General features: G+C 39.3%; 1 protein-coding gene across 4 annotated transcripts in view; it reads left to right on the top strand.

Annotated features, from left to right (window-relative positions):
* LOC128247089 (uncharacterized) overlaps nt 1-17,352 on the top strand; it is a 43,764-nt gene that overhangs the window by 7,020 nt on the left and 19,392 nt on the right. For 2 of the 4 annotated variants that reach the window (XM_089348213.1, XM_089348212.1), the window contains exons 3-6: nt 3,535-3,616; nt 10,150-10,341; nt 12,433-12,493; nt 14,652-15,650. In XM_089348213.1, coding sequence (XP_089204339.1) covers nt 3,535-3,616; nt 10,150-10,341; nt 12,433-12,493; nt 14,652-15,650 — 1,334 coding nt within the window. The remainder of the gene's footprint in view (nt 1-3,534; nt 3,617-10,149; nt 10,342-12,432; nt 12,494-14,651; nt 15,651-17,352) is intronic. The other 2 variants (XM_089348215.1, XM_089348214.1) reach the window with 1 other exon arrangement.

The raw sequence follows: 17,352 nt of genomic DNA, 5'->3' as shown, positions 1-17,352 counted from the left end.
ATGTGTGTCTGCATGAATGCATTTGAACAAAAGCTCAGTATACATACATACATACACACGCACATCATCATCATCATCATTCAATGTCCGTTTTCCATGCTGGCATGGGTTGGACTATTTGACAGGAGCTGGTAAGTCTGGGGACTGTGCCAAGCTCTGCTGTCATCTCTCTCGTACTCTTTGGTAAGTCACAGAAGCTCTTTGGGCTGCTTTATCTTACAAGTTGCATGTCCACCTCACTAGTCCCACAATAAAAACACCCAGTACTCTCTGTACTTTAATAGTGGAATGGTATTGCAACCTGCAAGATGAAACAGCACAAAAGGCTTCCACAATTTATAGAAGAATAATGGCTGGCATTAAAAGCCATGCCAAATCAGAGAGTGGAGTGCACTGCGGTCCTCTGACTCATTGAATCCCTGTTGAACCAGCCAACTCATGCCATCATTGAAAGTAGACATAAAATGATGTAGACTGCTAAACGAATACAATATGTGGTCAGAAGTTTCCTGTTAGGCTACTCCATTGCAGTGCATACATTGTTTTGTCTTTCTTTCTCTCTGTCTGTCTGTCTCTGATAGTATTTTTAAGTTCCAGTTATCTCTCACACTTGTCCTTCTGTATATGAAAGACTTCTCTGTAACCTAAATCACATTATCACTCTTTTGTCATTTCTTGATTTTCTGCCCGTAGTTGTCTTTCTCGTGCGACCTTACAATTCTAACCAGCTCCTTCATTCTTCAATAAGGGCATGGCAACATGGACTCCCTTCACCAATACACATGCACAATCATTAATCTTTTTCACACCGTATTTCTCTTGAAATACACAGCTTTTGTTTCAATTAGTTTTGAAAATAGTGAAGAATGTAGTAAAATAACTTTGTTATTGTTAAGCTAATGTGTGGAATGTAATGAGGGTTCCAGTTGATCTGATCAACCAAACAGCCTGCTCATAAACTTAACATGCAAGTGGCTGAGTACTCCACATACACGCATACCCTTAACGTAGTTCTAAGGGAGATTCCATGTGACACAATACAACAAGGCCAGCCCTTTGAATTAAAGGTACAACTCATTTTTGCCAGCTGAGTGGACTGGAGCAATGTGAAATAAAGCATCTTGCTCAAGGACACAATGTACTTGGCCAGGTATCAGACTTCATAGTCATGAGCCAAATACCTTAACCACTAAGATTACTTTAAAACAGGAAGTTTGTATCAAAGAACCAAAGATGGTCTCAACCAATTGGTATCAAAAGGGTTTAAAGATATGATGGAAACTGTTTGTTACGTCACCTTTCTTACACATCAACATACGACTGAAACCCCTAAATTTTTGTAACTGCAGGGCATTACAATCTCATGGAAGCAACACAGAAGTATAACTTTGCTAAATCTACATTTCAAACACTAGGTTTTTCTCTTTAAGCCCTCTTGTGTTTTTTTGTTTTTATAAGAAGCATTTGTCTTGTTTCAGTTGTTGGACTGTGGCCATGCTGGGGCACCAAATTGAAGGGCTTTTAGTCAAATCAAACACCTGCACTTTCTTTAAATCTGATACTTATTCTATTGACCTTTTTGCCTGACCTGTTAAGGGGATGTAAACAAACCAAGACCTGTTGTAAATCAGCGGGGAAGGACACACAGACACACACACACACAGAGGAACCTTTCACAGTTTCCATCTAAGAAATTCAATCACAAAGCATTGGTTGACCTGTAGTCATAGTAGTAGACACTTGCTCGAGGCACTATGCAGTGAGACTGGAACCAAATCCAAGTGGTTGCAAAACAATCCTTTTAACCAAATGTCCGTGCCTGTTTGGCCCTTTAGCATGTAAACCTATTTTATGTTAAACTAGCCAAATCCAGCCTTTCACATGCACTACAATGTCATTCGAAAAATAATCAATTGCCAAAATCTTGGCACACCCAATACACTCTGTAAAGTGGTTGGCTTAAGGGCATCGAGGCGTAGAAATCCTGCCAAAACAGACAACTGGAACCTGGTGCAGCCCTCTGGCTGGCCAGCTCCACTCAAACCATCCAACCCATGCCAGCATAGAAGGTGGATGTTAAATAAGTATGATGATGATGATGAATTTAAAACAATGGCTCTCGTGCAGGTGGTATGTAAAAAATACCTTTTGAGCGTGGTCGTTGGCAGTACCCCCTGACTGGCCCTCGTGCCGGTGGCATGCAAAAGCACCCACTACACTCTCTGAGTGGTTGGTGTTAGGAAGGGGATCCAGCTGTAGAAACATTGTCAGATCAGATTGGAGCCTGGTGCAGCCTTCTGGCTTGCCAGTCCTCAGTCAAACTGTCCAACCCATGCCAGCATAGAAAGTGGACATTAAACGACGATAATGATGAATAAAAAATTAATCTGAATGCTTAAAGGGTTAAAAAAAAATTGGTATTTTGTTTATTAGCCTTTTTAGATAGTGTAAATTAGCAAACTGCCCTCAAGGATATAGTTGTTGGTCTCTTTAACCAGAACTATATGTTATGATGAGTGTAAGCAATACAGGATGTTCTGTGAATGAGAAAAGCCTAAGAAAGGATTAAAATAGGTGCAGACGTGGCTTTGTGGTCAAGAAGTTTGTTTCCCAACCACATGGTTTCAGGTTGTCCTTCTGTGCAACACTTCAGGCAAGAGTTTTCTATTGCAAGTGAATTTGATTGAAGGAAACTGTGTGGAAGCCTGTTGTGTGTGTGTGTGTGTATATATATATATATATATATATACATACACACATATACATATATACCCATGTCAGCATGGAAGGCGGATGTTAAATGATGATAATGTATGTGTGTGTGTGTGCTTGTCTTGATTTCCCATAATAATCATAAATGGTTGCTAGTGTCAATCATTTCCAATATTCTGCAAAAACATTGTCTGGCCATGGGGAAATATTACCATGTTTGAAAACAGCTGAGGGTTGGTGACAGGAAGGGCATCCATGCAAGGATGGACAAGTGGTCAAGAAGCTTGCTTCCCGACCATGGTTTTGGCTTTGGTTCCACTGCACAGCAAATGTCTTCTACTATATCCTTAGGCTGACCAAGACCTAGTCAGTGGATTTAGTTGATAGAAACTGAAAGAAACCAATCATACACACACACGCATAAATATATATACATACACCCATATACATAACACGTATATATGTGTGTGTCTTTGTCCTGACATGAGATGATGTTTGTAAATGAGTAGCTGTCATACGAGCGATGTTGTTTATGTCCAGTCTTCAATATTTCCACCCACAGGGAAAATAGTACCTTGCTTGGAAACAAAAGTGAGAGACGTCAGGTAGGACCTCTGGCTGTAGATACACACTAATGAATGGAAAAGTCAATTATCTTACTGAGTCCTTCTCAAATTAATTGAAACACACATTAGTTAAACGATGATGATGATGATTAGTGCATGTCTTTAGAAATAGTCACAAAAGGATTAAATGATACTTCCAGTGCCATTAGAATTTTAACCTTTTTTTTTTTTTTTTATTATTATTACATTTTTACAGAAGTTCTAAATGTGACATAAGAATACAACTTCCCAAAGTTGCACCAGAACATTGTCAACTTTCTGTCGACAAACATGGAAAGGTGAGATGTAATGTTCAAAATTTTAGATTAACTTTTTCATGAAATTAACACCCTTTCTATTATTTAATCTTTAACACTATGTTAATTACTAATTTGCAAGTCTATAGAATTTCAAAACAAATTAAATTTAGTCTTCCCCACCTTAGTTGAGGGGTTTTACTAGGTAACCTCACTAATACTGATGCCAGGTAAAAAGCATCCAGCACACTTTGTAGTGGTTGGCATTTGGAAGGAAGGGCATCCAACCCATAGAAACCATGCTAAAAAAAAAGGGACATTGGAGCTTAGTGCAATGCTCTGGCTTGCTAGCTCCTGTCAAACCATCCATCCCATGCCAGCATGGAAAATGGACGTTAAAGGTGTCTTGGGGAGTAGCATCCCTGCCTTCCTGAGCTAGTTTTCCACCATGTTTCTTAAAAATCGTGTAGAGTCCTTGGTCTCGGGACCACTCATGTCTAGAAACTGAGGTTGGGGGTAAGCAAGGGTGTACTCCCCATAGAAAATCCAGCTCCAAAAAAGCCTCATGATAACAAGGGAGAATGGGCACCAACTAGCCCAAAGGTTGGGGTGAGCTGCACTTGCTTGCCTCAGTTGCTATGGTATGGAGGTAGATCTGGCTACCCTCATTAATGGGGACAAAACCCGGATTTAAAATTCTGGATGATGATGATAGTAATGCTTTACTCTTAATCTTCACCAGTTTCTACAGTCATCCCCTATTCTCCTCTGTTTTCCCTCCAATTTATATTTCTCATCAACCATTCCTCAACCCTTGTTTTTTCATTCATATTTTCCCCCCTCACCTCTAATCTATTACTAACCATTCCTCACTCTCCCAACACACTAACGTAACCATTACCTACCTACGATTCCACTTCTGCTCCCTCTCCTATTCCTTTTCTTAAAGCTTGAGGGTTTATCTTGATACCTCATCACCCCTATTTTATCTCCCTTCCTGGCTCCACCCCAGTTATTCCCACCCATTCGTCTATAATGTGAGTAGTTATGTTGTTCTTCTATAGCAAGAAACCTGTTCTTTTCAGGTCTCTTCTTTATTACTTTAACCTCGTTTTTCCTAGCATCAAGCCACCTCCTTTTCTACTCCAGCCCCCACTCCATTGTAGGGGGATCTTTCTCTCGCAAGTCACATGGTGACCTCACTAGTGTTGGGAGTCACAAAAAAGCACCCAGTACACTGTTAAGAGGTTGGTGTTAGGAAGGACATCTAGCCATATAAAACCATGCCAAAACAGACATTGGAACAAGATGCAGTCCTCAAAGCTGTTGGATTATGTCAAACCATTCAACTCTCGCCAGTATGGAAGATGTACATTAAGAGAGGAGGATGATTAGTACTGCCTTGCTTTCAGCCATGGCACATTTTACCTTCTTCATAATATTCGCTATTGAAAGAGGCACAATACCTCAAATTTGGGAAAAGGGTGATTGCAGTGGCCCTGTACTTCACTGGTTTCAATTGTTTGAGATGAAAAGTTACTGTTAATGGAAATGGACTCGTTTCCTAAAGGGACATAACTACTGCTAGGTATTTTGTCAATCACTTCTACACTAATCTTGCAATATTTTCCCTTAACCTTTTTGTTACCATATGCCCATTCTGTAAGGTGGTTGGCATTAGGAAAAGCATCAAGCCATAAAAATCCATGCCAAAACGTACAGTGAAGCCTGGTGCAGTCTTCTGGCTTACCAGCTCCTGACAAACCGTCCAACCCATGGCAGCATGGAAAATGGGCGTTAAATGATGATTTCTGTTAAACCACAATGCCTTTCTTTACATTATTTACATTCGACGGATATTTGTCCTCATCTTGTTTGTTGTTAACACAAAGTTTCGGCTGATATGTCCTCCAGCCTTCATCAGGTATCTTGGGGAAATTTCAAACCTGGGTTCTCATCCCTAAGTTATTTTTCCATATTATTATTATCATTATTCAGGTCACTTGCCTGGAATCGAACTCAGAATATTGGGGTTAGTAGCCTGCACTCTTAACCACTATGTTATATGCCTTATGGGCAATTATGGAGTGAATTTTAAGGTTTATAAGTCTAATATTCTCTCCATAATTACCCATGGGCATATAGCGTAGTGGCTAAGAGCACGGGCTACTAACCCCAAGATTCCGAGTTCAATTCCAGGCAGTGACCTGAATAATAATAACATCAAAAAATACCTTAAGAATGAGAACCCAGGTTCGAAATTTCCCCAAGAGACCTGATGAAGGCTGGAGGGTATATCAGCCGAAACGCTGTGTTAACAAGAAACAAGATGAGGACAAATATCCGTCAAATGTAAATAATGTACATAATTCCTCATCTCTTGAATATAGAACTGCACACTGACTTTGTTTCAATTAATTTTGAACAGAATGAAGAACTTTGTAAAATAACTTTGTCATTATTAATCTAATGTTTGGAACATATATTGGCATGAAATGTTGATGGAAGGTTTTAATTTAAATCAATTGGAAAGAAAAGGCAAAATCATAGAACCAGGTGTAGTCTCAGGTAGGTTGGCATCAAAAGGATTAACCGTTCTGTTAACAAATTTTTGCCGAAATACACTAACTTTGTTTTAATTAATTTTGGACCAAACGAAGAATTTTGTAACCTAACTTTGTTTTTATCATTAACTCCGTGTTTGAAACAAATTAGTATGAAATTTGATGGGAACTAATAGTTCAGATCACTTTAAAACAAAAAGTTTGTATCATAGAATCAATGGGGTGGTCACATGTGGATTGATATCAAAAGGACTGAATTTTTTAAATCTCGATCTTGCTGAGACATTCCATTGTTGGGGTTTGTTGTGGTCATGTTTCCTTGTTATGAAAGACCAGTTAGAACTTTTGGAACATGACTAAAGAATTATCAGCTTTATCACCATTTTTCAGTTGATTGGAACCAGCTTTTGTCAGTCAGGGAAAACTAGAGTAAACACTTATGTGCTTTGCTCAGGGTCACAACAGCTGTTGTTAGATTTGAACTTATGACCTTGTAATCAGTAATCCAGCGATTTAATCACGTGGTCATTGTACCTCTGAGGTTCTCCATGCTACATGTATTTATTTTTTAAAATTCTTTATTGTGTAGGAGTGGCTGTGTGGTAAGTAGCTTGCTTACCAACCACATGGTTCCAGGTTCAGTCCCACTGCGTGGCACCTTGGGCAAATGTCTTCTACTATAGCCTTGGGCCGACCAAAGCCTCGTGAGTGGATTTGGTAGACGGAAACTGAAAGAAGCCCGTCGTATATATATATATATATATATATATATATATATATATATATATATATATATATATATGTATGTGTTTGTGTGTCTGTGTTTGTCCCCTTAACATTGCTTGACAACCGATGCTGGTGTGTTTACGTCCCCGTAACTTAGCAGTTCGGCAAAAGAGACCGATAGAATAAGTACCAGGCTTCCAAAGAATAAGTCCTGGGCATCGATTTGCTCGACTAAAGGTGGTGCTCCAGCATGGCCTCAGTCAAAAGACTGAAACAAGTAAAGAGAGTATTGCAATCATTAGAAATAAGAATTATTCTAAAAGTGATAGAATGGCTGTGTAGTTAAGAAGCTTACTTCCTGACCATCTAGTCTTGGGGTCAGTCCCACAGCACAGCACCTTGGGCAAGAGTTTTCAACTACAGCCCCAGGTCAACCAAATCCTTGTCAGTGGATTTGGTAGATGGAAACTGAAAGAAGCCCATCGTGTGTGTACATATAAACACACACAAAGGCATGGCTGTGTGGCAAGAAGTTTGCTTTTCAATCCCAAGGTTCCACATTCAGTCTGAGTGTGGCATTTTGGGCAGGTGTCTTCTATAGCCCTAGGCTGACCAAAGTCTTGTGAGTGGATTTGGTAGATGGAAACTGAAAGAAGCCTGTTTTATATATATGTGTGTGTGTTTGTGCCTCTTTATCATGTCATGGTGTGATAGTTGTAAATGAGTGCCATTGTCATACAAGCAGTGTCATTCATTTCCAATATTCTGTGAGAACATATCTGGCCATGGGGAAACGTTACCTTGCTTGGAAACAGATAAAGGTTGGTGACAGGAAGGGCGTCTGGCTGTAGAAAATCTGCCTCAAATAAACTCCCTCTGACCAATGCAAGCACAAAAAAGGTGCCATATAGTGATACTGACTGGACCTAAAACTATGCATTTGGGAAGCAAACTTTTTAACCATAATGTCACACTTGGACTCATAAAATATTTTATTGTAATTTTAAAAATTTTGTATTCAAATCTTGGCTCACTGTTGAAGTTGCATTTCACATATTGTAGCTGGTGTAAGGAAGGACATTGAGCCATATAAACCACACCAAAAAAAGGACAAGCAACACATGGTCCTCCAAACCATCCATGTGATGGGCAGTGACTCCAAATAAGAACTCGATCAGATTGTAATGGTCCATCCAACATTTGTTAATATGGAAAATGGACATAAAATGATGGTGATGGTGAATGTTACTACTTATCTCCATCCCCACTGATTGCTAAGCCCTCCATCTCTGTTCAACTTTATTCTTAATACATTATTTACATTTGACGGATATTTGTCCTCATCTTATTTGTTGTTAACACAATGTTTCGGATGATGTACTCTCCAGCCTTCATCAGGTGTCCTGGGGGAATTTTGCACCTGGGTTCTCATTCCTAAGGTATTTTACCGATGGTATTATTATTATTATTATTCAGGTTACTGCCTGGAATTGAACTCAGAATCTTGGGATTAGTAAGCAACTCGCTTAAGCACTACACCATATGTCCATGGGCAATTATTCCTAATGTATGGTGTCTTCTCCTTATATTTCTTTGAAAGCTGTTCACTAAAGAATGGCAATTAGCTGTACTCAAGAAGACATGTCCATCTCGGCAAAAATAGAGTGCTCAGAGCATATTGTTCATGTCTATGTTCTTGCAGCCAATCTGTAATAGTCAAATCTTTCCCCTCAACTCCCCTTCCTCACACTCAATCCCTCCATCGCTTTTCTAACCACAGCATTATTTCCCTGGCTTCTGTAGTTATACGGGAACAGAATTATAACTGATCCCTACTTTTGTGCTACCAGTTATCCCTCTCCTTTGAACCGCTTTCATTGTCAACCATCTCACATTCTCGATATCATTCCTTGTTAAGGGCTGCGAGATGGCAGAATCGTTAGCACGCCGGGCGAGATGCTTAGCAGTATTTCGTCTGCCGTTACGTTCTGAGTTCAAATTCCGCCGAGGTCGACTTTGCCTTTCATCCTTTCAGGGTCAATAAATTAAGTACCAGTTACACACTGGGGTTGATATAATTGACTTAAACCCTTTGTCTGTCCCTGTTTAGCCCCTTGTGGGCAATAAAGAAATAAATATCATTCCTCATTATTTCACTTTTGATTGAATGACCCTTTCAACTGCACACACCCTCACCTCTACCATCAATGTTCCCCACCACACACCTTTGTCATTCACTGTATCCACTTCTATGCAACTGTCAGTGTGTGTCCTTCTCTCTACACTTTACTTCATCTCCCTATTTCTCATCTATGGTTTTATTGTTGCTCTTTTTATAGACTGCCACCTATCACCTCCTCTTCTCTGATCCACTTCTATTTTTCTTACGCCCCCTCCCCCAGCTGAGATTCACCATTGACCTGGCCTCCACCCATTTACCTCATTCACCTCCTTTCATATTCTTGTAAACCTGGCCATCCTTCATTCTCTGCTCCTATTCTCTCTTATGTCCATCTTATACCTTGATAGTGTGTCCTGACATCTCATTTTCGTCATTCTTTTCTGCTGTTCTGCCGAGGTAGCCATCTACCTCTTCTACAGCGAGACCCCTGTTTCGGTCCTCCTATCATATTTTAGTCTCTCAAGTGCATACGCAAAACCATCTTCCTCAGTACTGCAGTCTTGCTCTGTTGATGGGTCTTGCTTTGCAAGTTACTTGGTGACCTAACTAGATCCAGTGTCACAAGAAGAAGCCCCTCCACCACCACTACACTCTGTACAGTCTGACATCAGGGGAGGGTATCCAGTTGTAGAAACCATACCAAGACTCTGAAACTGGGATTCAACACAGTCGTCTGGCTTGTCATTTCCTGTTGAACGATGCAATCCATGCCAGCATGAGACACAGCTGTTAAACGGAGATGGCAGAGAAAGGACTGTTAGTGTCTTCCTAACATGGTGCTCACCAAGTTCTACATGGAGGCAATATTCTGTGCACTCAATATTTGTTCTTTCATTGCGTTTATCTGAAACTCTTGAAGTTCTACAAAGTCAACCTTGTTTTTTTTTGGGGGGGGGGGGTTATTGTTCACTCTTTTTCTGTCATTTTCATGCTTTTACAACAATTAAATGTCAGTTTTTAAACCAATGTTTTAAATTAGTTTCATTTTTTTTAAGTAAAACTCTAGTTTGAATTTTACAACAGAAAAATTCAAACTAGAGTTTTTTTTTTACTTTAGTTACAGTGAAGTTATGTTTGTTTTAATTCTTTCGATTCCATTCTAGGTGATGCTCAAAAATCTTTCCAATGAAACTAGAACCAAAGTTAATGGTAAAAATATTGATGTGCATACTTTGAATGACCAAGATGTATTTACCATTGACGAGCGTTCTTTCCGGTTTGAATTTTTGGAAGATCAAAAGTCAAAAGTAAGCAAAAAGACCCCACAGAAAGAGATTAAGATCCTTTCTCCAAAGGTATATTTTTCATTTGGCTTGTTTATATTGCTTTTAGAAATTGATTAATCTCCTCCTTCCTGAGCCATTCTTATTTCTTTTATCCCCCCCCCCTGCCACTGGTATTTACCATTGACAACATCTCCATCCTTGTAAAAGATTCACTACAGTCACCTGTACCCCCCATCTCTAACAACCTATCACTCTCCTCTCCCACCCCTATCGACTTATCCAGCCACCCTTCCTGATTCTTTGTCCGCTTTCTCTCTTATACTCACCTTCTGGTATCTTGAGGGCCTGACGCCTCATCACCATTGTCATTGTTTACTTTTCAACTACTCCTACCCACCCTTATATGATGTGGGGTAGTCATGTACCTCCCCTATAGCATGACACTTCTGCCTACCTCTCTCTCTCTCTCTCTCTCTCTCTCTCTCTCATACTTTAGCCTCTCAATGCCTGGCCTAAAAAGCATCTCCATTCTCTCTACTACAACTCCAATCAGTTGAGGGGGTCTTTTTCTTTGACCTGCCAGGTACTTGGTCAGCTCAATAGCAATTGTGTCACAAAAAAAAGCACTCAACACATTCTGTAAAGGTGTCCAGTATGTAGAAACCGTGCCAAAACAGACATTGGGGTTTGGTACAATGTTTTGGCTGATTGGATCCTGTCAAACCATCCAACCCAAATGGTGGTAATGAATTTGCTGAGCATCTGCTGCTGCACAAACTGTAATAGTTTGGAAATGGTTAAATGTCTGTGAGAGCAAAGAGTAAGAATTCAAAGAGTTACTGTTTAACCCCGGGTCAGTCCTGATCAAGTGAGCAGGCTTTTGATTGAAACATTCCATTCATGACTATTCTGTTGTTTTGTTTTACTAGAGTGTTGGTGCCACATGAAAAGCACCCAGTACACTCTGTAAAGTGGTTGGCATTAGAAAGGGCATCCAGTTGTAGAAACCATGCCAAAACAGATGACTGGAGCCTGGTGCAACCCTCTGGTTCATCAGCTCCTGTCAAACTGTCCAGCCCTTGCCAGCATGGAAAACGGATGTTAAACGATGATGATGAGGGCCACATTAATTAATGTGGAGGAGAGGGAATCTGATATGAATGCTTGCAACAGAATGGACTCTACTAAAGGCAACTGAGATGCCAAGGTGGTTGTGTCAAACTGGACGACAGGTTGTGACTATTGCCCAAGTAGGCCACAGCTGGATTTGAACTCATAATGCAAAGAGATGGAACAGATGCTGTAAGGTATCTTCCTCAACCCTCTGTTATTTCCTCTAATTTACTACTCTGAGAGGGTGGAAAGCTAAGCTGACCTCAGCTAGAACTGAACTCAAAGCACCGAGTCAAAGAATACTGCAAAGCACTCTGTTCAATGTTCTAACGATTCTTTCAGATTGCTGCCTTGCAAATATGGTAATGAGGATCTTGGTTGATATATGTAGGAGAGGGGACCTTATGTCATCATTGTCATCATTTAATGTCCACTTCTCCATGTGTGCATGGGTCAGATGGAATTTCTACAACCAGACGTTCTTCCTGTTGTCGACTCTTACCCGTTTTCATGCAAGATTATGTTTTCCCATAACTAGACTTTTTTCATGATAGACTGGAGACAAACGATCTCACTTGAACGACGATGCTTATCTACAACCATCAAGTGATGTCAAAACAAGGCTGCAAACATGTGTGCACACACACATGCCCACACATATAATCTTGTGCTTCTTTTGGTTTCTAACTATCAAATTCACTTACTAGGCTTTTTTTTAAGCCAGGTACTTATTCTCTTGATCTCTTTTGTCAAACTGCTAAGTTACAGGGATGTAAACATATCAACATGGGTTATCAAGTGGTGGTGGGGACAAACACACACACACTTATATATACACACAACAGGCTTCTTTCAGTTTCCGTCTGCCAAATCTGCTCACAAGGCTTTTGTTGGCCCAAGGCTATAGTAAAAATCATTTGACCAAGGTGCCATACAAATGGGACTGAATCCAGAACCATGTGTTCGGGAAGCAAACTTCTTAGCACACAGCCACCCCTTATGACCCCTTCTGAAAACGTTTTACCTGTTTTTTCTCTATCATTTCAGGTTAAACCACCATCTTTCAAACCTCAAGATGATCTGTCACAATCTTTAAATCGCTCACAATGTAAGTTTTATGCCTTGCTTTCTCTTAAAATGTTAAAGGAAAAACAATTTCTTTTGTTTTTTTTTCACAAATATTTATTTTTGGTAAATATCCCAACTATTTCAGTAGTTTCATCATTTTATGAATTGCACCATTAGAGCAGTTTTGGGATTTTGTTCATGGCACTGGCCCCCTTCTTGTATAACACTTCAGCATTTAAACTACCCATACCCAACCCAAGTATTCTACCTCACTCCATGTTTTGTTCATGGTGAGCCACTGAGTAGCACAGCCAGTCATTGAAAGACAATGATAATATCATGAGAGGGACCTCTCTCTCTCATGTCACTTTGCAGTGTCTACCTTTCTAGTCTTTGTTTCTGAAATGCATGCATCCCACACAGTCTAGTTGGGGGACACTGTGAACTGACTTGGTGTATTTGCACCTATTTGTCTTCAGTGAGAAATTTTCTCCATGACAAAATACACTGAATGGCTTCCTCATGGATTCGAATAAGCCTCAAGCATATTTGAACTGGTAACAAGTTTATTTATATACACATCACTATTTAGAGGATTTCATTGTGATCGCTTGAGAGAATAACCCATTCATGCCGATCGTCCGTTTAAACTGATATTCAATTTATAGGGGTATAAAACAAATACTTCATACAAATTGTGATTTGTGTATGATCTGTATCAAAGAATGAAACATGTTCTTAACGCGTATGCAATCTGAATCAAATGGATTTCAATGAAATTTTTTTTCCAGTTGTTATTTAGGTCAAAATAATAGTTTCTGTGAATTTTCAGGCAATTTCATTCACTAGAAAAATTTCAGCATGAATGGGTTTAAGTTGATGATGACTGTTTGGAAGTTTAGTCACGGTGCCCAAACCATTAACAGTGTTGTTATGTTGTCATGTCTTTTCATGCTGACACAGTATCTCACCAATCATCTCCAATTTTGTCTACAAAATTTTTGTTGCATGTTTGTTGCAGCTTATACTGTGAGCCAACGTATTGGAGAAGAGTTTTGCTGCTACTCAGAGTTTTATTAATCTGGAAATATTCTTTATATTTAGCATCAACATGACAGCATATCTAGTTTGTGAGGTTACAGCAACAAAAAAAAAAATGGTTGTTGTTGTTCACAGCATTCACTTTTCCAGCTTATCTAATGTCTTTTTTTTTTTTTTTTTTTTTAAGTTGAAAGGGTGTGGTTTGAGGGAAATTTGGCTGCTATATTTTCATTCTAAACCAGTGGTTCTCCTTTGATTACTGTTTTACCCCACTGGACCCTTACAACCATTGCATATTTTTAAAAAAATCCTATTTCTATAATATTGTTAGGAACTCTTTTATTCTTTTACGTGTTTCAGTCATTTGACTGCGGCCATGCTGGAGCACCACCGTTACTCAAACAAATCGACCCCAGAACTTATTCTTAAGTTACGGGGACGTAAACAAACCGACATCAGTTGTCAAGCGATGGCGGAGTGACAAACACAAACAGACACAAGCACACATATACATACACACACACACACACAACACAGGCTTCTTTCAGTTTCCGTCTACCAAATCCACTCACAAGGTTTTGGTCGGCCCGAGGCTATAGTAGAAGACACTTGCCCACGGTCACGCAGTGGGACTGAAACCAGAACCATGTGGCTGGTAGGCAAAAATATTGCCAAACTATTTTGTGCATTGTAGAAGTATAACCAATTTATTGCACATAATTTTTAACAACTAAATCTTATATGAAAATAAAGTGTTTTGTTGAAGAACACAATGCATTGTCCAGTTCTGGAATCGAAACCACAATCTTACAATCATGAGTCCAACACCCTAACCACTAAGCCAAAGCCATGTGGCTCCACTTCATTTCTCACTGCTCCAGCCCACCCAGCTGCTAAAAATGAGTAATCTTACGATGCATTGGTGTCCCATCCAGGGAAGAATATATATGCCAGGGAAACCAGCTGTATGCTTCTTATGGGGTGATGTGGACTAACCCCATCATTCCATAAGTGATAGGGACCCCGGTTCAGAATCACTGTATTATTGAATTAGTTTTGCCCCAATTGCATAAACTGGACTTGTTTTAGTTTTTACCTTTATAAAGAAAAAACTTTATAGACTTCATGATTTTTACTTTGTGTCACTCTCGTTTTAGCTAAATCTCCGAGTGGTGGAACCAATACAAAGTCAAATAGAAGAAATAGCCAAAGGGAAGTGACATCTTCCCCTGAGCCTCGAAACAAGGCAGCTTCTCCCAGAAGAACACCACTGAGTGAATTAAGTTCTGCAGGAACAAGTCAAAAAGTGGTTTCAGCTGGTAAAGCGAAAGATTCTTCACCTTTGAATGGGATTCCAATTCACAAATGGAGAAGTCGTTCAACGACTCCAAAATCAGCTAAACTTGACCGAACCAGTTCCGCAGAGAAACAAAAGAGAAAACACCAATCTCTAGAAAGATTTGAATCTCCTCGGCTGTCTAAGAAAGATAATGTTCTAGATTACCCTTCTCCAAAGAAAATGGAAGCTTCTAATGATCCTGTTAAAACACCTAAAGCAAAATCTGTCTCAGCTTCTCCTGCAACAACACCAGCTTCGACAAGGAAGAGCCGTTCTTCAACACCAGTTTCTAAAAGTTCAAGGCAAAGCAGTGTGAGTTCTGTCTCTCCTAAGAGCCCTGAAGAAGCATCTGGGAAAAGCAAAAGTCGGGCAAACAGTCCCAAAAGTTTGGTTAAAAATGGTGACTTGGAATTAAGTGGCAAAAATAAAAGTGAAGAAATCCATTCTGTTAAAGACTTAAAAAGGAAATCTGCAACTTCATGTGATACGGATGATGCCAGTGAAGGCACTAAGATGTCCAAAATTCACCGGACACCTTCAAAGTCTCCAGTTAAAGAAACTGAAAGTAAGGTTTCTAAAAGGAAAAGCCTGAATTTAACGGAATCAAGTTCGCAGGTGACGAGTGAAACACCTGGTTCCGGGGATAAGAGTAAGAGTCCCTCACCAAAATCACCTGTTAATACCACAGCAGCAGGCGGTCAGTCTGCCAGATCAAGTCCATCCAGTACGAAATCTTCGCCTGCAACTAAAAGTCCAAGCGCTAGAAAGTCAGTTGGAAATGTTCTTTCTTTGAAGATGGTATCAGTTGGCAACTCAGGTAATGTGATCTTTCTATACTTCATTATTTCATTATTATTATTATTAAGGTAGTTAAGGTGGTGAGCTGGCAGAATCGTTAGCACGCCGGGCAAAATGCTTAGCGGTATTTTGTCTACCACAACGTTCTGAGTTCATATTCCACCTAGGTCGACTTTGCCTTTTGAGATTGATTATATAAGTACCAGTTATGCACTGGGGGCCGATGTAATCGACTTAATCCCTTCCCCCAAATTTGAGGCCTCGTGCTTCCAGTAGAAAGGATTATTAAGGCAGTGAGCTTGCAGACTCGTTAGCATGCTGGACAGAATGCTCAGTTTTACTTCATTCATCTTTTGATGTTCTGAGTTCAAATTCCACTGAGGTTGATTTTTGCCTTTCATCCTTTTGGGGTCAATAAAATAAGGACCAGTTGAGCAGAGGGATCAATGTGATCACCCAAGCCCCTCCCCCCAAATTTCAGGCCTTATGCTTATAATAGAAAGAATTTTTATTATTACCAATTTTAGGACAATGGATTGGTAGAATCATTAGACTGTGGAACAAAATGTCTTGCAATATTCATTCTGGCTCATGTTCCTAGTTCAAAGTCTGAAATTCTGTTAACCCTTTCGTTACTGTATTTATTTTTTGATGCTCTGTGTTTTTTTCAATTACTTTAAATATAACAAGGAATTTAGTTATCATTAAGCTAGTGTTAGGAACATAAATTGTGACTAAGGTTTGGTGGAAGATTTTAATTCAAAACTTATGGAAACAAGACATTTGTATTACAGAGCCAGTGCTGGTTTCAACCGGGTTGGTAATGAAAGGGCTAAGGTTAACTTAGCTTTTCATCCTTCTGGGGTTGGTCCAATAGCAGTTTGAGGACTGTAGTCGGTGGTATCATCTTACCACCCTCCTATCAACATTGATAGCGTTTTGCTTCTTCATTATCCTCGTCCTCAATTAACATTTGTATTGCATATCAGCATAGGTTAGATAGTTTGAGCTCCTAAGTCTGCTTAGGTATGGTTTCTACAGCTGGATGCCCTTCCTAATGCCAATCTACTCCACAAAGTGTACTGGGTGATTTTTCTTGTCACTGTCTCTATTGATGTTGCCAAGTAGCTCTCAAGAGAAATGTCTTGTTCCATGTTTAGAGAAGCTAAAGTACAATCAAAGGATTGCTGTTGAGATACATGTCTAATATGTTCCTATGTTAAAAACCATTATTATTGCCAATCATTTTGGACTTTCATATTTTGATGTTTCTGTGAATCAGAATTATTTGACCAATTTTCATATTAATGGTGGAAGATAATGCCTTTGTTTCAATTGATTTTGAAAATAAAGAAGAATTTATTAAAATAACTTTTAGGCGCAGGAGTGGCTCTGTGGTAAGTAGCTTGCTTACCAACCACATGGTTCTGAGTTCAGTCCCACTGGGGCAAGTGGATTTGGTAGATGGAAACTGAAAGAAGCCTGTCGTATATATATATATATATATATATATATATATATATATATAAAATATATAGTTTTAGGGAAAATAACCAATTTTCATCGATGAGTTCTTGAAAATTGGTTATTTTCCCTAAAACTATATATTTTATATATACTTTATCTATAAGGCTCAATTTAATTTTAATTTTTTATAAATTGATTTTAATTGAGTTTTTTACCTGTAATTTTGGATTATGTCCCTAATATTATTATATGCG

The sequence above is a fragment of the Octopus bimaculoides genome, chromosome 2 (assembly GCF_046866305.1).
Source record: "Octopus bimaculoides isolate indiv1 chromosome 2, ASM4686630v1, whole genome shotgun sequence".
In the NCBI taxonomy this organism is placed as follows: Eukaryota; Metazoa; Mollusca; class Cephalopoda; order Octopoda; family Octopodidae; genus Octopus; species Octopus bimaculoides.
The sequence above is the reverse complement of the archived record's forward strand: the minus strand, read 5'-3'. Positions and strand labels throughout refer to the sequence as shown.